This window comes from Aristolochia californica, unplaced genomic scaffold (assembly GCF_029961685.1).
Source record: "Aristolochia californica isolate CCGP_79_NKW_82.1479 unplaced genomic scaffold, dmAriCali1.0.hap1 SCAF_14, whole genome shotgun sequence".
NCBI lineage: Eukaryota > Viridiplantae > Streptophyta > Magnoliopsida > Piperales > Aristolochiaceae > Aristolochia > Aristolochia californica.
In genome coordinates, this window is record NW_027181815.1 from 2,115,511 (window position 1) to 2,136,984 (window position 21,474).

Sequence of the window (21,474 nt, forward strand, 5' to 3'; positions counted from 1 at the left end):
CTTGGCGTACCGTTGGAACGCGGCCTCCGTCGCCATTGCCCGTTGGTTAGCCGCCTCCGTCGCCATAGTCTCTCGCCACTGAGGAAAATGACACGTGCCGTGAGGAAAACGTTAGTTTAATTTTTCCTAAGTTAAGGAAAAATGAAACCATCACAATAAGAATAATAATTTATATTTTTTATTTATAAAATAATTATTTTTATTTTATAATTACTATATTAAATTAGTGATTTAACAGTCATAATTAAAATATTTTTAAAATAAATATTTGATAAATTATTTTGGTTTAATTATCCCATTGATAAATTATTTTGATTTAATTATCCCATTGCTATAGTTAATTAAACCAATGATTTTAAAATTTGTGACAATAAATTATTAATTAATAATACATAAAAATATATATTAAGTTATTGATAAATATATATATATATATATATATATATTATATTAAAAATTTTATTATTGTATTAAATTAGTGGTTTTGAATTTTAAAACATATTTTATGTTATTAAAAAATATTTTATTTATTAATTATATTATTTATGTTATTTTTATTTTTATTTATTTATTTATAATAATTTATTATAGTCACACGTAATTATTGTATTAATTTATAATAAGATATAATATTAATTCATATAATATAGTTTTTCATTAATTAGGATATTAATATATTCTAATACTATACGTTAAATCACTTATAAGTATAGTAATCCTGTTTATTTTGGTTAATTATTTGTTTAGGTATATGTTATATTTAAGTATATTATAAAAGGTTACTCATTCTCTTGTTTATATCATACTTTTATTTAGGGGCACTAACACTGGAATCTGTTTTCTAGTGCACTTGAACTCGTCTACACTGACACTAAAGGTTGAGTTGAAGTTGAATTAATTCATTTAAGATGAATTAAATTATTCACTTCATTTCAAGTTCGTTGTGGACTAAATAGTCCTCCGATTAGTTTGGACTCCATGATGGAATTGTGGTGAAAGGTTCATAAGAGTTTTGCTCGATCTTTTCCACCATCACTTTTTTCAAGATTTTTTCCACCATCACTTTTTTCAAGCTATTTGCAAAGCAAATGAGCCATTTCAATCGATGTTCGTGTCCATTGTGGTTTTGCCTCCTCTTCGTCTTTTCGTCTTTTCTCCTTTCTTGCTCGCACAACTTGCTAGCCCTTATCATGTTTATTTTTTTTGGTCATCGGTTCCCCTCAATGTGTTTCACCCTCACTTCCACTCTCTCGTCTTGTCTCAATTCCTTTCCATTAAGTGTTTTAGTCCCTTGGTATTAAACCATGGGAAGTTGTGGCCTATAGACATAAGCAAGTGATTGCAAGGTAAGCAACTTCATAAAAACTGTATGTGCAATACAATTAAGTGAATAAGTTTGATTATAATTACTAATTATAGACAAACATGGTTTAAAAGACATTGTATTTAACTCTGAAAATAAGCCAAGATTTTATAAAATCGACTAATATATATATAATTTATTTGGATAAAACATAAATATAGGAGGCTTAACCCGATTTTAGGCCTCGTCATGTTGTTATATTTCCGTTTTTTCATGTGGAAATTAAATAAACTACGGATACAACTCTAAAAATAAAATATTTACATATAAAATATGTGGCAGTCGTGAATCACACCCGAGTCCCGACAACACCGAGGGCTGCCATGAATACTCGAGGGCTTTTCGCAGGCCCAAAATTTTAAATCTCCCGCTCCGAGCGTCGAAACCCACCCGTTTGCCGAGAGTCCACCGCATCCGCCAGCGCCGGCGAGTAATTCCCCGTCAAGCTTGCACGTCTAGCTTCGTACGAACTACGAAGTTAACTGGCCAGACTACTTCCTGCTCAAAATGGAAAGGATCCATGTGTCCGTTCGTGCAAGACCCATATCTCCAGAAGATGCCCGAACAAGTCCCTGGAGAATCTCCGTTAACTCGATCTCCAATACCAACCAATCCCTCAAGTACGAGTTTGGTACGTCTCTTGTCACGTTTCAATTAACAATTCACTGTCACATTTTCTCATCATTACTGATAACCTTGACGTTTTTTTTTTTCCCTCAGATCGGATTTTCGGAGAAGAGTGCAGGACGAGAGACGTTTATGAAGCTCAGACGAAGAAGATCGTGGCTGCTGCTGTTGGTGGATTTAACGGTACCTACTAATTAGCCTCATAGGAAATCCGTTAAATTTGAAGTTGAAATACAACTTTGACTGTTATGTCTTACTTTGTCTTGGCGCATCTAGGTCCTTCAGTGCGACAGGATAATAATTAGTGAGTTGGTTTACTTATATATTAATATTCGAGTACAAGCAGGAGAGAATGTTCAGATGTCGTAGTCATATGGTGAGTCATGTCAGTGAATAGAAAGTACGTTATTTTTGTACTGTTTCAAGAAAGTAGAAACTTGGCCAGATTTTGCATTTGACTTCCTGGGCCTGCGAGGGTTTTATGTCATTATTACTCTTGGAGAGTCTGGTATCTGATCATGTGTTCTTTGCTAGTTGCTGTCACTCTTGTACGGGATCAGCACGGAAAGCTCGTCACCATGACATTCTCTATTCGATTTCTTTAGTTGAAAAATTGATGGCCTCCTTGATATTCTTGCTTGTTTCCTGCTTAAAGAGAAATAAATGATTTTATAGAACCTATATCGCATACGGCCGTCCAGCATGGATATTATCATTTGGTTGTAGTTAGTATATTTACCATGAATTATCACTTCAGCTGTCCGCACAAATTTATTGACAGCATTACTCTATTTTAATCCAAAGAAGTATCATCCCTCAGGTTTGCACCCCCAAGTAGTTCAATGAATTCTCTGGTGGCACTTTGAAGGAGTGCTGGAGACTTGTAAATAATCTTTGATCTCCAAAGAAACATCAGTGCAAGAATGGAAGCCACCCTTTCTGGGTAGCATCAAGCTTCACTTCGGTGATGGTTCCCTTGGTATCTCAGGTCCTGCTGGGCTGGGAGGTGCCTTCAGGACGAGAAATGAAGATACCCTTGCTTCCTTTCCAGTTCTCTGGGAGCCTCCGAGTCCATGACAGCTAAATTATTGGCTCTCAGTTCTAAAGGTGTTTAAGGATAGGTTTGAGGGTCCTCTTCATGTTGAAGGAGATTCTAAGGTCATCATTAGTTGGTGCAAGATGAGCCCCCCCATTGAAGCTCTGGTCCCATTTCTTTGAAATTGTTGATTTAGGAGATAATTTTGTTAGTTCCTGGAATCATGTTCAGAGATCAACTAATAACTTAGTTGATTCTCTTGCCAAGGAGGAGGTTCCCTGCCAATCCCTCACTGTAAGGGCCCTCTCCTCTCGAGTTCATCTTATCTTTAGCCTTCGGGCTTGAAATGAATACACCCTCTCTCTCTCTCTCTCTCTCTCTCTCTTTAATATTGATTAGAACACAAAGTTTTACCTTACATTCTTTCCTTTCTTCCAAAAATGCATATTGTTTGTTGAAACTGTTGTTTCTTCTTGTATCTGACATCCTTGACAGGCACTATCTTTGCATATGGACAAACCAGTAGTGGCAAAACATATACAATGCGAGGATCTAAAAGTGAACCTGGCGTTATACCGCTTGCAGTGCAGGATCTTTTTCACTTTATCCAAAAGGTAGGGAAACTGACTATTATTAAATTGTCAGTGTCTCTTAAGTTCCATAAGCGTATCTATGTAAATTAAATAAACTATCAATGCATCCTGCTTGTGTAGGTATACCTATGCAATTCAATCTCTTGATGCTAGATGTGTTGATTATTTTTTTCAATGTTGTTTTCAAACATGCACATTACAGCCCATACCCCATGATGAGACTTGAACCCAATACTTCACATGGAGCAGACATACCTTGACTAACCACGATGCCTCTGGGTGTGGAAGTGGTTGAATTCATTGAATAGGTAGAAGATGTCAATTAACCCAACCTGTGAGATAATTTTTGAATTTCGTCTTAGGTCCCTAGATGTGTCTCTGATTCACCATTTTTAGACAAACATAACTAGGAAACATTCACTTTTATTCTAGCTTTGTCTATTGAGCTTGCTCCTCCTGCGAGATTTATCTGGCATGAGATTCACCTTATACTCTATGAAATTTGTAGCATATGCTTTGCACGAGATCTAGACTCTTTGGTGTGGTTTTTTTAACACACTTTAATAAAAAGAACGCCTAGTTGACATCATGAGGAGAAACCTCGACTTAACCTAGGCATACATGCTTGTTTGAGTTTTCTAACTCATCAGCTGAACTTGGCTGAACTAGAGGACTCGAGAAATCTTACCAACAACAACTCAAGTGCAAGAAAATTTACTAAGAAACTCGACACATAGACTGGGTAAACACTCAAATGCACTAACCTCTCATTGAATTGGCATTCTTCAGTTTGTCCTTCAAGGATTATGATGCAGCTCTGATACCATAATTATTGTGAGAGTTTGTAACATGTGTGGATAATAAAAACATAGAGAAGAAGAGAGGAGAGAGAGAGAGAATGCTGCTAGGGTTAGAGATGTCATTTCTTTTAAAAAATTAAAATTAAGCATATGCCTCCTTGATCCCTTTCTCTTATTTATATAGAGTTCTCAATGAAAGTATCTATTTTCTAGTTTTCCTACAACCAGCAATAAATAGACTAAGGAGTACACCCCCACAAACCAAATAACTAAACAAACACAATCACTAGCTTGCACAAATATAGTGGGCTCTCACACCTGCACAGTTAGGGCACAATCAACCTTAATTTTCTACTATCAACAAGTAATCCAAACTTTAACACTATTCTAGGCTGAGACTCAATTATCAGCCAACAGGAAGATGACGCAGGCAGTAGCACAGACTTGGAGCAGGCTGCATAGGCACATGTCTAGGAGAAGATCTTGAACAACCCTCTTGGGGCATGAAAATACATAACACTGGTTAATTAGGAGCACAAGCTATCAACCACAAGGTGACACAAGAAGAGGGGAAAAGATCCAACCTTTAAGGCCAATGAACTTTCTTTTAGAGAAGTTGTTGGTTAAGAAGAAAGAGAGAGAATGCTCGTAACCCTTCCGTAATAGGATCTTATCACTTTGATACTATGTAGAAATCTGGAATTAAGAAGAAGAAGAGAGAGAAGAGAGAGGAGAAAGGAAGCAAATAGAGCTGTGTGAGGAGCAGCAGCCATATTAGGGTCATGACTTGACCCCTAACTCTTTTTAATCACTTTAAACATATTACATAAATAGACAAATATGCCCTTCTTCACCAAACACTTCCTATTCTCGTACTATATCTTTCTAAAAATTGACTCAGTTCAACTCTATGTAAACAGAAAATACTCCAGAGATAAGAGGGGTAGGTAAAAAGTACATAGTGAAAAATACCAAACTACCCTCTACATATTTCAGAAAAGGTGTGTATGAAAATTAAGCTCAGTAGAATATGTTGCTGCTCCAATGGCATAATGTTCATTGAATCAACTCTCTTGTGTTAACTTTCTTCCCAAAACATGCTAAAATAGTAGACATCTTCATGCTTGTATCAGTTAACAAGATCCACTTATTTTTCACATGAAATCTAACATATTCTGGTATTTCAAAACGTAAGGATGCGGATAGAGAATTTCTTCTTCGGATGTCTTATATGGAAATCTACAACGAGGAGATCAATGATCTACTAGCTCCTGAACATCGGAAACTACAAATTCATGAAAGTCTTGAGGTAACTTGTCAGCATCAACTAATCTGACACCTTTACATGTTCCAATCAGTAGCTAATTGGTAATAAATAAACTAATAGTTATTCTAAACTGTCTTTTTTCTTTAACCAGAGGGGTATATATGTGGCTGGATTACAAGAAGAAATTGTTAGTTCTGCAGAACAAGTTCTTGATTTTATGGAGTTTGGAGAATGTAATGAGCCTTTAACTTCAATAGTTGGAAACTACAATAGTTGCATCTATGTTATTGAGGTAGCAGAGTCTTTTTGTTAATTACTTGGGAACTATGCAGCTCACCGCCACATTGGAGAAACTAACATGAATGTCTACAGTAGCCGTTCTCATACGATTTTTCGAATGGTGAGCAACTTGGTTCAGTACTGTTCTTTTATAGTTAGAACTTTCCCAGAATTTCATGATCTCAAAAATATACTAACCTGTTTCTTATATTACAGATAATTGAGAGTCGGGATAGAATTGAAGAAGAGGGTGTTGACAGTTCTTGTGATGCTGTTCGTGTGTCAGTTCTTGTTAGTAAAGAAGACTAAACTATGTATCACTGCCCATGTTTAACTTGTCGATGTTTATTTTACTTTTTCATTTGCCACTATCCTAATTAAACCATTCACCTATACCAGAATTTAGTTGATTTAGCGGGTTCAGAGCGTGCTGCAAAGACTGGAGCTGAAGGTGTACGTTTGAAAGAGGGATCCCACATAAATAAGAGCTTGATGACACTTGGAACAGTTATAAATAAACTGAGTGAAGGTGTTGAGAGCCAAGGGTGAGTTGGCATCAGTGTATAGTGTAATTACTGCAAATTAGTTTGAATACCAAAAACAAAGAAAAAAAGAAAAGAGTGAGTCTGTGACAATTTTTTTTCTTATTTTTCTATGATCTTAATATAGGGGTCACGTGCCTTATCGGGATAGCAAACTTACTCGAATTTTGCAACCGTCTTTGGGTGGAAATGCAAATACTGCCATCATTTGTAACATTACCCTTGCACAGGTACTTTTCAAAATTACTTAAGCACTATTTATGCATAACTTTGGGCCTTGTGTTGCATCAACATGTAGAACTTTAGTTGTCTATTATTCATTTTTGTCTGACTTGTATATTGCACTTGGTTACTCATCATAGTCCTTTAAGCAAACATGTGGAATTACATGATGAGTTTCAATAGTCTTCATATAGAATTCCCTTGTATGTGCAGGGGATATCCTTTTAATTATTTCTGAGCTAATTTCAACTAGGGAATTTCACATTGGTTTATCTGGCATGTGAGCCAAATTGACATATATAAAGATGTAATTAAATGATTGAAGAAATAATCTTTCTTCTCTTTACTTTGATGAATCAATTTCAAAAGAAACAGCAGAAAGCTTCTTGAATTCTTGGATTTGTCTCTATTACTGAAAAGATGTTTTTTCTTTGATTCTATTTTGAACTTGGTTCTGTATATGTTTGTCATCTTCCTTTTGCTGTTTCTGGGAACATGTTTTGCAGGTACAGCATGCTGCCTTAACATAAAGTCACTGAATCCCTGAAACAGGATAGGCATCTCACTGATGGATCTGATTGCTTGAAAAACTTGTCACTTTAGACTACAATAGTTCTAAGCAATCTAATTTTAAATGCATTCGACCCACATATATCTATCCTTAAAAATTACACTTGATGTCTGTTTTCATTTTCAAAATTTCAATTTGCAGTCACCATCTGAAGGGAACCTGATTCTTCTTATTATATCCAGAGCAAATGCTCTTACATTGATCTGCGCTATTGGAATTTGGCTAAGTCTGAAACAGGAATGTATTATTCTTCTGTAACACTAATTCGATTTGTTGTCACTCTCTTCTTCCTAGGCAGAGCCCTTCTTTTCTCTCTCATTCTCACTCTCACTCTGTCCCCCCAAAACTGTGAGAGAATATCATCATTAAAGACCAAACTATTCAGAAGGGGCTAAAATCGGCCATACCTTTTTTGGGGTGTGTGTGTGTGTGGAGGGGTTTGAGTTTCACCAAAGGCTTGGGGTGTAGTGTGTAAGTCATCAACATTAAAAAAAGTTCTATAGGACTTGAAAAGGATAATAGGAAAAGGAAGGATTTATTGATGCATATCTAAAGTTGATGTGTTATTTTGCTCATGCGCTTTTTTTTTTGGTTGTATTTTGATATGCTGTATGCTGCAAGCTTGCAAATTTAGGTGTTAAGAATAATATTATCTTTATTTAGGCACTCTTAACTTGTGCTATAGCCTTCTATGTTAAGATGCTTCATTTGCATGACAGATTCATATGGATGAGACCAAAAGTAGTCTCCAATTTGCTAGTAGAGCTTTACGTGTCACAAACTGTGCACATGTGAATGAGGTAATAATGTAGCTTTGGCTGTTATTTTTGGAAAATGAGGAATAAGGTATAGGTCAGAGTGTGAGCTCGTCTTTTGTCCTGAAATCCATCATTGCTTCTTTGAATAGATTTTGACTGATGCTGCCCTGTTAAAGCGTCAAAAGAAGGAAATTGAGGAGCTTCGAGCAAAATTAATGGTTTGCCCTTGTACTTTGAAGTGCTTTTATATTTGGATGACATTAGTTTGTAATTGTGGCTTAGATTGTCTTTGAGCTTCTTAAAATTTTGCTTGCCTGTGCTAGGGTTCGAATTCTGACCATTTTGAAGAGGAGATCCTGAACCTTCGAAACACATTATTGCAGGTCTAGCAATTCTCTACTGTTGTCTCAGTTTTTTTTGGATGATAATTTTTTTTATGTTTGTTAAAAGTTGAATTTCTTTGCAGACTGAACTGGAGAGAGAGAGGATATCACTGGAGCTACAAGAGGAAAAAAAAGCTCAAGCCCAACGTGAGCGGAGATTGCAAGAACAAGCTAAACAAATAGCAAATTTAAGCTCAATGGTTTTAAATACTAAAAGGGATGTGAATGATAATCATTCAAGAAAGGTTTGAAGTTACTTTGAAGCCTAAATGCATGTGTTTCTTGTAATATATTCCATGAAAATAAAGAAAAAGGATTTTTTTTTTATTAGGTGAATACTTACATGACAATACTTTTTTCTGAAAAAGTGATGATTTTATATTTTTATTTTTATTGAAATGTGATGATATTATTAAGCAAGAGACAACAACCAAACAAACTAGGGAAGCACACCCCTTACAACAAGGGATTGGAGGGATGCTCCCTGCTTAGCAAGATCATCAACTACAAAATCGGCAGATCTAGAAACATGGGACCAAATACAGGTAATGGGGGTGTAGAATGTCCATAATAGAGTAAAAAACATCCCAATGTCACCACGGGGGGGGGGGGGGGGGGGGGGGGGGGGGGGGGGGGGGCTTGGAAGGAGAGGAAAATCATCCAATAATCACAGTAGAGTCTCCCTCAATATGCCAATTTGACTACTGATTTGTGTTATGAATTACCCACAGCCCCCCACCTTCAATCTCTTGTTGTTAGGGGAGGTCTCCCTTGATGTATCCTCCTTCTCTTTGAAAAAAAATTATCTACATTTTGTAGTGCTCATCCAAACCGACCAAGAGAAGGGGCATGATAGAAGAAGGTGGCTGATAGTCTCCTTCTCAAGACCACAAAGAGGGTAGGAGGTGCACACATTGTGATTACCACGATGTCTAAGATTGTCAGCAATGAGGATCTTATTGAGCTCGACACTCCACAGGGAAAAACTTGACCTTCGTGGGGGGGGGGGGGGTTGTGAACACCAAATAATAGCCACCTCATGATCAAAAGACGACGAAGCCCATCCCTTGATGAGGGAATAGGCAGAGAAAACTGAGGAGACATGGCTAGCCTCCGGCCACCAAATCATCGAGTCAACCATGGAATCTTTGGGTCTAGATGATGAGACAACCTCCAGAAGGCGAGCGGCAAGCAGGGCATCCAAGTCGGCAAGATCATGTTGGAGGTGAAAATCCCATGAGCCAGATCTCCAGGCAGCAACTGGGTGGAGGCCCACCAAACACTGCTAAAGGATGTCCTCAAGGGCCCAGAGCTGACCCAACAATCCTCCCAAAACTGAACCGTGCACCCATTGCTAGCATGTTACCGAATACCAAAACTGAATAGAGGGAGGAGAAGGTAGATAGCTCTCCAGATTGGAGAGTGCGCACATCTCCTACCTCCCGAGGTCCACCAATGATTCTATCAGTGCAACTTGGAAGTCACCATCTGCTTCCAAAGGTTGTTGCCAGCAATGTTGAATTTCCAAATCCACTTGAGGAGTAGAGTCATGTTCATATCTTTGGTGAGACGGAAACCTATACCTCCCCTAGATTTACATGACAATATTCAATAATACATTTCACAAAAATAAAGAAAAAGGAAAAAAAATTTATTAGGTGACAATTTACATGACGATACTTGATATTATTTGGCTTGTACTACCTTTGAGTGGTGGATGGAGGTTTATAGTATGATTGAAAATATTCAATTTTGTACCAGTATCTCCTATCATCTAGGTCAGCAAGATCAAAGATGACAATCAATTTGGATGGCTGTTTCACTTATTGGGGATTTGATTTGGCATTTTATGCATTCAGTATCTATTTGATGGATAACATTCTTTGAAATTTGAAAATTTATTCCTGGAAACTTAACTTTCATATTCATCTGGCTCCTTTCATCTCTCTCTTGCTCTCTCTCTCTCTCTCTCACTTTCTTTCTCTCATTGCTTTTGTTTTCCTCACATCTCCTTTTTCTTTGTGCAGAATAAAAGACGCCAGACATGGTGCCCTACTGTTCTTAGCATGGAAAATCTTAATGTGGTATTTCTTCCATCTGTTTACTTATCCAAAACTGTTATCTGTTGCTAAATCCCAACAAAATAGATCTTTTTGAGCACTGTGTGAAGTTTTTTTTTTTTTTAAATATGTCATTGTTGATTTTTAGTTGTGTTATTTTTCTCTAGTAATAACTTTCAGAGATTGTGAGAGAGATTATATTTTATAAGCCTGAACTTTTTTTAAACATAGGATGTTGCACATCCAAGCTTTTTTCACAAATAGTTCCAATATTTTCATTTGATTTTCTGTGGTAAGTTTGTGCACAACATGGGCTTACCGAATACTTTCTTCAACCTAAAAGAGAAGAAAGTTGGAGGTATATCTTTTAATTTTAGTGAGAGGTGTAGACAGAGGTTTACGCCTGCAAAAAATTAGGTAGAGGAACATGAAGAAACAGTAAAAGACAAGGAGGTTTTATGATAGGGGACCTCAAATTCAGTATGATTAACCTGACTGGCAAGAACTAACCTGATTGTCAAGATAAAGCTTCAGTCTTTTTCCAAGATACTGAAGCTTAAAGCGACCACAAAAAAATAGAATGTCTTTTGCTACGGAAATAGTTTCATTCGGTAAATTGAAGTCCACTCCCTTGTAATATTTTGTTCATGAAAAAAAAACCCCATTACTTATTTTTATAATGATCCAAATGAGAGCCATGACAATGACTTTGCCTCACTAGTAGTATGGCTTCAATTCTGTGGAAAATGCTCATTAGAGTTAGGTCACATTCAGAAAATAAATCAATGCAGAGAGGTGTAAGCTCCCATCATATCCTCAATCAATGCTATTTTTTAGCTGCGAATTATTTGTGCTATCTCAGTTCCGTTTCATATTTACTTTCAATTTATGGTGTGTGCTTCTGGATTAACGAAGTCTTACCACAAGCCTTGAGACTTCTTCTTGGTCTTCCCTAGTCTCTTTGGAAGTTTGTTGTTGACAAGACATGGACTACAGTTGTGAATGTAGACTAATTTAATGCTGGTGCATCAGGAGGTACCTGGCATCCCCAATGAAAATATTGCGAGAGAGCCTGATAAGGAGGAGCTCAGTACTAATCTGCTGATTCCCTTTGAAGAACTAGAGAATGAAAGTAACGCTGTCTCTGGTGGCAAACCTAGTAACTTTTCTGAAGATCAGATCAAAGATTTTCGTGACGATTGTGATCTTCCTTATTCCTTGCTGAAAAATATCACTAACAGGAGAAAAGTGCCATCTAGAAAGACAACTTCAGCTTCAGTATGTGTTCATTTTCTTATTTATTGTGTCTAATTTTTCAAAATTTGTGTCTCAAATATTCTGGTGCATTGAATTTTGACTCACAAGCTAGCTGGGTTTCTGTTATTGGGAGGTCTTGGGTTCAAACCACAGTTTCCCATGTCAGGACTGGGTACCTGGAAATTTGACACTTTTTTGTCCAATAAGAAAGGTCTGTATTGACAGTGTCAGCCAACAGTGATATACCAGCATTTCCAGTCTGTGCATCACACAAGTCAGCAAACTGTATATGCGGCTTTACTGAATCTGGTCACATAAGTCAAACTAAAAAAAAATATTCTCTATGTTTCTTGGCAGGATGATGTTGAAACGACCGACATACAGTCCGAGTACGAAAATTTGCTAATAAGTTTCGAAACACAGGTTCCCATTGCCACTCAAGAGTTGTGTGCATTACTTCAGTTTGTTTACTGTTTATTATGTATGTAATCATGTATTGCTTTTTCATTGTTACTTTCACAGAGGACCACAAAAGATATTGAGATAGAGTGTCTCAAAAATGAGTTAGCCAAGGCAGAATGCCATTCCTATAGCAATGGCCATGTTTCCTTAGAATTACATCCGAGCACTGAACATGAGGGTCGTGGAGTCAAAGGCTTAACCGTGAGAGAGTCAGAGGCAATTCTTGTTATTAAGCACCTCCAAGAGCAGGTCCAAAACTTTGTCTTCACATTTCGGTTGTTTTATTTCCTTTTTTTATTATTCTCAAATATACTATTTTGCTGAATCTCTAACAGATAGAAAAAATAGAGACAGAGAAGTTCTCTGTCCAAGCAAACTTGGATAATGTTGTTCAGTTGGCAACTGAACAAAAGATCTTAGACTCTGAGAAATATGATAAGGTACTTGTTTATGTTTCTTCTTCAGGAAATCTTGTATTCTTTCCTTCTCTGATAAAATATAACTATCACTGTTCTGAAAATTAAATATTATGTGCACATTACATACCATTACTTTGTGGGCTACATTTGCTTACATTGATCAATGATAATTGTGATCACTTTGAAGTTTTATTGTTTTTTAAGTAAACTAGTCTGGTGGTGATATATGTAATTTATTTTATCTTCTAAACTGTATTTGGAAACACATCCCTAGGTCTGCCAATCATTTGGCAGACACTCGGGCTAAGTTGGGTGTTTCCCTCCAACACCTTGTTGTGAAGGAAAACCCCATTTAGTTAGGTTTGTTCTCTTCTCCCTCTTTTTTAGTTTATTCATCATTATTCAAAAAAAAATAAAATAGTCTGGTGGTGGTGCATACAATGCCATGCTGTATGACTTCAGTTTGCTGGGAGTTGGTTTGAGATATTTGGAGTGCATGATCTCGAAATTTGGCTCTTAAAGTTGTGATTTTTTGGTCTAAATTTTTTATTTGTTGTATGATTTTATTTTATTTTCATGGTTTTCCTTTATTCAGCTCCACCAAGAGCTTCTAAATGCACGAGAGGAGGCTCAAGTGGCTTGTGAACAGCTTCGTTTCTTTGTATCAACTGGAGCATCAGATGTATGTCTCATAGGGTTATCTATTTAGTTTACTTTTTGTAGATAACTGTTTCCCTAAAACCCAAAACAAAATATATCATTTCTTATAATAGAAAAGGCGGAATATGTGATTCAAAAACTGATCTCGTGTGCTTAGCTTCTTGTCTTCTTCCTCTATATACTAAACTTTACATTTTATCACGTGTTTTAGGAGGTCGAAGTCAACTTTTTGGTCAAGTTGACAATGGAAGTTCAAGCAATAGAAGATGAACTTCACCAATCAAGAGATCTGGTTCAGAGCATTTCTTCTGTTGTAGATGATCTACTGCAAAGTTTTTCATTCATGATGAATACATTCCTTGTATGTACTCGGGACAATTTTTTTTCCTGTTTACTTTGATTCCCCTTCACTTCTAATTTTATTGTATAGGTTATTTACCACAGCTATGTTGAACTTAACTTTTTACCTGCTTTTGAGATTATTTTGATTGGTAGAATATGCTGTGAACAAGGAGATAGATATAGCATCTCAAAAAAATAAAAGCACAATTTCTCCAAAACACTCAAGTAGTTGGACACATTTTACGGCTATCATCTCTAGTTATATTATGTAGGTGACAATGATAGGCAGTTTATTCTATGAATTTATGAATATGAATGTGGTCTGGATTTGTTTGACTTTTTATATGTTCATGTGAAACCAATATTCTATTGCTAAGATTTTGTTAAGCAAAACATAAATGTATCTGTTGAAAAACAAGTACAAGGGCATTTTGGTCATTTCACTTTATCCTCACTTGTATATGTTGGTGTAATCTTGTTCTTTATGTTGAATTATGTCTGTAGTCCAATTTCTTGTATATAGGACATGTAGAATGAGAGATATAAGGAGATTAGGGTTTCAATTAAGTGAGGGGCATATTTGTAATTTTGTTCAAATCTCTTAAATAAATAGGTTGGGGGTTGTGCATGACCCCCCAACGCAGCTCTCTTTTGGAGCTCTTTCTTCTCCACTCTCTCTCTCTCTCATTCTCTCTCTCTATCTTTCTCTCTCCTTACTTTTTTCAGAATCATTCATGAACAATATTTATTTGTGTTAAGGTCCATCCCAAAAGTTAGGATGCCTCTTCCCAAGCAATAACCACATGATCTTTTCAAGCCTGGGTCCATGTGAGGTCATTCTCAACAGTCTCCTCATGTGTGGGTCCTCTAAATGCCTTCTACACCTGCACAATTTCGGGTGGAGGCTTATGAATAGGTACCTGCTCTGATGTCAAGTTAAAGTTGTGTCATGGTGTATCTCAAAATGACCAGCTAAAGTTAAGATGCCTCTTCCCAAGTAACAAAAACATGATCTTTCTAATCCTGATCCATTTGAGACTGCCCTTATCAGTTTGTATTCACTATGTTTGTGGGAACTGCAGGAGAATGGGTAATGTTTTGTATAAAATATAGGTATTTTTTAAATAAGTACCAACATGAAACATTTCTTGCAGTCATGTTCTTTTGCTTTTTGGTCGTGAATTATTTTGGAATAAAGCGTGTCAATTATGCTAACATTTTCAGGATTTTAAATCATTATCATGTGCAAAGTTGAAGTCCAATGAGGAGACATACAATTCAATGAAAGAGAAGGTTACAGAACTTGAGGTGGAGAAGGTTGGTTTGCATGAAAGTTAATTTGTTAAGTTAATAATATGAAATTTTGAAACCTAATATGTTTTCTTTATGTTACCTTGTCCAAATGCAGTTGAGTTTGCATAGAGAGTGCTTTGATCACCTGGAGCAGATAGAAGACCTTAAGACAGAAGTGCAAAACTTTAAAAATGCTCTGAAGGTATATTAGTTTTCATCTTTTCTAGTCCCAAGCTTTCCTTACTTGTCCTACTATGGAAAATCCCCTTCTGGTTGTAGGAGCTGCATCAGCAGAAAGAGTTGGAGAATGAAGAATTTGTTTCTCAAATTCAGATTCTTCAGAAGGAAATCTCATGCTTGTCAACTTCTTCAGTGGCAAGAGAAAAGGAATCTTTAAGAAAGGATCTTGAGAAGACAAAAATGAAGTTGAAAGATACAGAAACCAGGCTTAAGAGTTCTATCCAAGACAAAATCAAGCTTGAGGTAAGTTTTTACTTTTTTAATTAATATTTCTTCACTTGGTTGTTTATGTTTCTCTTTTAACTTTAATATTTTATGCTATTCATTCCTACCTTACAGAGTGAAAAAGCTTATGCCGAAAGAGAGATTAAGCTCTTGCAAGGTCAAATGACTCTTTTAGAACGTGACATAAGCAAGCGTGATTCTGTGTCAAACAAGAGGCGTGAATCCCTAGTTGTTAAAAGGCGTGAAGCACAGGACCTTAGCAAAACAAAAGCTCAGAACACCCTTGTTGAGCATAATCTGCAATTGAAAGTAATGGAACTTGATAAGGCAAATGTTGACTTAGAAATCCTCTCGGTATGCTTAGTGTGTAACTTCTATTTATTCTGTTTCTATTGTCAAGATTCTCATGTTTCTTATTTAATATAAAATCCCTGATCCTCCTTATTGTTTTTTTTTTTTTTGAAAAATGAAAATGATTAAACATTAGATAATTCAAATGTCCCAACTTTGTTTATTGTACAACATGAGCTGTTCCAAAACGAGTTACTGACAGCCATGTGACACAAAAGAGTGCTGGGTTTTGCCACTCTCATTTGCAGTATAATATCTTTTTTCCTTTCTTCCCTCATATCCCTAGTTCTTCTTTCTTTTCTCCGTGATCTTGTCTCTCTCGTCCTTTTGCTCTACTACGCTTAGTATAATATCCTTTATTCTCTTCATGAACGTGCTAACTTCATTCCAGATTTGGTTTTTGCAATTGCTTGAGATTACAGCACCATGGAAGAACAGAACTAGTTGTCTAGAGCACTACCTATTCTTTTAACATCTGATGAAAAGTGAGTTTGAATGAATGAAGGTCATGCTGACGAGGTCAAAGGACTTGAATCCTCTATGGCAAACTCAAAAGCCTATTCTTTTGCTCGACTCAAAGGCCTTGTTTTTTCACTGAATGGAGGAGCATGTACCTATATTCAATTTTTAACAGCACTCTGTATCGTAAACGCTGTTCATAACATCTTTTTGCCTAGTGTTGAAGATGTCCACTTTCACCTCTTTAGTGTTTTCTTTGTGAGCTGTAAAATAATTAAAAAAATAAAGAAAGAAAGAAATGTACAAGATGGAGAACACAAGCTAGAATTGCTCAAGAATGTGGGGTACCAGCATGTCTCAAGAATCGTATGCAGTCCAACTCCACTGGTAGAACCTCATCTGTGGGTGTTTATTTAGCAAATTTAAAGATACCACTAAGGGGCTTTTTTGTATAGTTATATTAAAGATGGTCAAATATTTGGAGCTTTTTGTTTCTTTTTGCTGGTACATGAAAATTATGCTAGAAGTTCATACTGATTTTTTACCATTTCACCTATGATATGCATTGAAGGGAGAGTATCAAAACTTGGAGGCATTTGCAATTGAAATGGAGGGAAGAATTTCTGTTTTGGAGGAAGATTTGCTCTCTGCAAATAACGCAAAAGAAGAAGCCTTGGTTAGAAATGAAGATCTTTCTTTAGAACTAGAATCTACTTCTACTGATTTGACCAGAACAAAATCTGAACTTGATAAGTTGCTTGCAGAGGTTTCTTGCATGGTACATTCTCTCTCCCTCTCATTTTCCCTCTGCAGTTTCATTGTGTTGCTGACATATTTGTCTCACATTTCTTGCAGTCACTGAAGCTGAGAGAATCTGAAACTTTATGTAAAAAATTAGAAATTTCTGTCAAAATTTTGTCAGAAGAAAAGGAGGAGATGGCAATGGTACTAAAATTATGTTGTCTAATTTTTGTGCATGTACTTTCACAGTTTTCTTCTCATGCTTCATTCGAATTATATGGCTTTTTTTGATTTCCTAATGATAATTCTACAGCAACTAACTAATGCCCTCCTAGAGTTTGAGGAGGAAAAAGTGAGCTGGTCAATGAGAGAGAAAGCTACAGTTGCTTCCATTACCGAGAAAGCAAAATTATCTGAGGCCGAGATTGTGACTTTATCCCAAGATTTATTAGAGGTAACATGAAAGTTTGCCTTCAACATTCTCCTAAAAGGTGGTTATGTTGACATTTTTCCTGCATTCTCTGTTTGGTTGCACTTCAGGGGGAGTTATTTGATAATATGCATTGTTAGCGGGAATAATCTCATATAGATTAGTGTCAGGAAAGACACAGGTGATTATTTGGGAAAAGGCCACAATATTGGTGAACTAACCCAACTTTAAAATGATTCAGTGAAGGAAGAGCGATATCGTGCATTTATAAGGCCATTTAAACAAATGTTGGGTGATGTATTAGGGGCATTCCAGCCCTATCTCAACAATCTTTTATTGTTTAAGAAAAGGGGTTACACTCCTTTTCAGCTACATTACAACTTTTGCACATGTTCTTCCTCTGCTTTCTCTCTTGGTTATCCTTTGCTCTCTGGTTTACGTACTTATTCTGGATCCTTTTCAGAACTATAATAAATCATGTTTATTTTATCTTAAATGCTATTTCATCATAGTATATCTATAAAACATTTTTACCGTGGATGCACTATGGAAAGTTATTTTTTAACAGGTGAGAAATGAACTAGAGTTGTTCAGAGAAGATTGTAGGACTCTTTGTGAAAAGTTAACCTTATCTGAGGAAAATGCTAAATATGAGAAACAGTGCAGGTACACTATAGACTCCTTTTATTATTGTGGTCAACCATTTATTCTTCTCTTTTCACTTGTCACTGAAAATGTGTTACTTCAGTCTTTTTTTTGCTTTAAAAAATATTTATCATTGATTTTTCTGTTTAGTAATGCACAAAATCAGTTCTCTGCAGTCTTTTTTTTGCTTTAAAAAATATTTATTATTAATTTCTGTTTAGTAATGCACAAAATCAGTTCTCTGTTTTATTATTTCCTTCCCTTTCTTGTTTATTTTTTAGTGATAACATTTCCCCTGTTCTTTGCTAATAATTATTTCACCATGTCACTCGTCCTTCGTAAACCCTGGTTTCTGCCAAATTGTAACTTTTATGTGCACTGCCAGTACATTCAGCACCAAGGGCAAGAACTTGTCAGGAACATTATTTAGTATGTCATACTGTGAGTCTTCAGTTTTTTTACATTGGCAGTGATCAATTTCTTTGGTATTGCTCTACGGCTCTAATCCTGGCCGTTCTAACAATACTAAGTTCTAATGTTGCATTTGGCCCAGCTCAATCTGGAGATACATCTACCAAATTTTGGAGTTAGAATAAAATTTTTCTGACACATCTACCAAATCCTAAAGTCGGGGATAAAGTCCTTGCCCCTCTCTCTTTATTGATTCTTTGTTGAACATTGTGTATCTTAAGGCTTCATATCTTAGTGAAACTAGAGAAAAAAACAGACTGAAAAGAGAGTCTGGGAACCTGCAAGTTAGATGGAAGTAACATAGGACAAGAAGATGTAGAACAAGAAGAAAGGAGAGATGAGAGAAAGAAGATAGCACAAGAGAATGGAAATCAGGGCTTTTGAGATTGATTTCCATGATGTTGATAACACTAGAGAACAGAAAACAGTGCTATTGAGATTTACTTCCTTGACGTCTCTATATATTTATAATGTAATGCAAAATTACGTATTTGCCTCTGATTTAGGTAACTAAACAGGGGTAAATAAGTAAGCTAAAAAAAGTACATAAAATTTCTGTCCTGAGCTCAAGAGAGCATAATGACTTAACTACCCCTTCACTTGAAGTTGTCTTACTGTTCATCAGAAATCACAGATTTAAGTAGATTTTTTTTTTCTTCCTTGAATAATTTTCTCTATAATAGGTCCTTTTTTTCTTCTCATCAATTTTCTGGTTTTCTATATTCACTTTTTTTCCCTATCTATCTAAGACATTTGTCAGGCAGCCTGGAAATTTGCTCAGATAGTAGCTCATATTATGATTAGTTCAACAACAATTTTGACAGCTCATTGTTTTCTCATGGGTCATCTCTAAAACAGCATTGAAAAATCCAAGGATATAGATCAACTGAGGTCGGGCCTTCACAAATGCGAAATGGAGAGAGAAAATGTAAGTAATCATGGTATTTCCTTTTTTTAAAAGTAAGATGCCTGATGGCTGTTATACAGCTTCCACGATTTTTTTTGTTAATAGCTAAATCAGTCTTTGATGTTGGCAAGGGCTAAGATCACTATCTGATAAAAGTAAAGACAGAAAATGAAAATGAAAATTTTTTCAACTTAGATTTCTTGCGAATTAGAAATTACTATTGTGTTTACTTTAACCCCCAACACCCCACCATCACCACAAATAAAAATTAAATAAATAAATAAATGACATCTAGATACAAGAGTAGAGGTGTATATGTCCTGGTTGAGTATTGTCCACAAATACATTGACCTCTATTGCAGTGGATCGTCTCTCTGCAACCAAAATAGGTTTAGGTTTTGGTTTGTTAGTGATTGGGAATTTGGGGGTTTTAAGGAGAAAAGTAAAGTAAGGAAACAGAGAAGGCATAAACTTTGGTTTGGGACATCACATTTGTGGAGAACTTTACCACCAAGGCCGTTGGACGCGTTCTGTGTTATTATAAACTGATTATAAGACATGTGAGGTGGAACTAGTTGGATCATATTTCTTATGTAGGACCTCCGGATCCTATCCACCTTGAAAATAATTGGCCCATTTTTAAATTTGAGCAATGCTTTCTTCAAGGAGTCGGTGCTTTTTCAACATGCCAAGTTTTGAGTAATGTTCTTCCATGTGTTTATAGGACACAGCAAAATACAACGAGGAGAATGAGAAGTTGAGACAAACATTGCATTCAACTCAGGCCAAATTAGAAACATACAAAAGGAGGTACAGACAAGCATTAGATGAGTTGAAATATATGGACAGCAGATACGAAGCAGCGTCAGCTGAGCTTAAGGACAAATTGCGTTCTGCTGGGACTGAGATTCTTCGGCTGAAAAAGTTATTGGTGGAGGGGACTACAGAATGATTTGTAACCCAGATTCTCTGAGGTTGTTGCAGAAAATTCTAAAGATTGAACCATTGTAAATACTATAATGGGTTCAATGGGCTCGCTTTCCGAGCTTACAAAGCAATCTGATGGCAAGTAATGGCCTTCTTTATGTCACAACTCACAAGTAATGTTAAGTAATACCCCCGGAACGTTCTTTATTAAGAGATTTAAAGCCATTACAGGTCACTAAGGCCATCCGGGTCATTCTTCACAGGCTGAAACCGTGATTGTCATGATTTCTCCAAGCATCAAAGTAAAGCTGGAATATGTAATATATTGTCAATTCTGAAGAATTGAGGCCCTGGACTCTCAGTAGAGGTGGCAAGAAAACACCAATACATTACATACTCTAGCCAATCTTAATCTCCACAGTAACCATTTATAACATTCTAACTGTTATTCTTAACTTTACAATTTGATCATTTGAGCCGTTTGGATCTCCAGTATTTACAGTCTTACTATTCAAACCAGCTTACGTTAGTGCTACATCTGTGTTTGATAGTTAGTGTTACGACCTCCCTACTCTAATTGTTGGCCTTTCTTATCTTCAAAAGCTACTAGAACAGGATTATGTGATTGATCTCCAAGCAGTGTTCTACAATTCTTGTCTCAAAAACCCGCTACTAATTATTTATAATGGCAAAACCTTCTTTTAAAATTTTGGTCAAGATGAAGCTAATCGTACTCGTCACCACCAAAATTAAAATGCAAGTGAATGACACTTATTAGGCACCACATAAGCCTTAACAAGCGGGTAGTCCCTATGTCACTTCGTGGCAACACGAACCCGTTAAAACCGAAATTCTCATCCAAACGTGAAGAGTAAACTTCCTTCACAAAAACATTTCAAACTAGTTGTAAAGATAAGAGAGGTCAATCCGTTTACTTGATTTTTTGTTTAATGTTTATTAAATGGAGTGAAAACAGAATTAAAATGATTACATGATTAAATATTCGGTAATTTTACTAATTACTTAATTACTGTTTATTAATTGAAATAAAAATGGAAAAAAACATTATTTTGTATCCCATTATATATAAAAATAATTTGATGAATTTTTATTTGAGTGAATCTATGTTTGAGATAAAATACGA

General features: G+C 36.0%; 1 protein-coding gene across 2 annotated transcripts; it reads left to right on the forward strand.

Moving 5' to 3' along the window:
- The first annotated feature begins 1,749 nt into the window (after window positions 1-1,749).
- Window positions 1,750-20,749, forward strand: LOC137949746 (kinesin-like protein KIN-7O). 2 transcript variants are annotated; one of them, XM_068795915.1, is made up of 30 exons: window positions 1,750-1,994; window positions 2,084-2,173; window positions 3,522-3,640; window positions 5,615-5,728; window positions 5,838-5,919; window positions 6,019-6,086; window positions 6,182-6,256; window positions 6,365-6,510; window positions 6,635-6,737; window positions 8,020-8,100; window positions 8,208-8,276; window positions 8,382-8,441; window positions 8,525-8,686; window positions 10,469-10,525; window positions 11,534-11,779; window positions 12,116-12,181; window positions 12,281-12,469; window positions 12,556-12,660; window positions 13,235-13,321; window positions 13,511-13,660; window positions 14,866-14,958; window positions 15,050-15,136; window positions 15,214-15,417; window positions 15,514-15,753; window positions 16,781-16,987; window positions 17,065-17,154; window positions 17,264-17,404; window positions 17,949-18,046; window positions 19,355-19,424; window positions 20,128-20,749. In XM_068795915.1, the coding sequence occupies exons 1-30, from the start codon at window positions 1,871-1,873 to the stop codon at window positions 20,353-20,355; spliced, it is 3,651 nt and encodes a 1,216-aa protein (XP_068652016.1). In that variant the 5' UTR covers window positions 1,750-1,870; the 3' UTR covers window positions 20,356-20,749. The 2 variants fall into 2 exon arrangements, with proteins under 2 accessions (XP_068652016.1, XP_068652017.1); XM_068795916.1 differs by lacking the exon at window positions 8,020-8,100.
- Window positions 20,750-21,474: the final 725 nt, after the last annotated feature.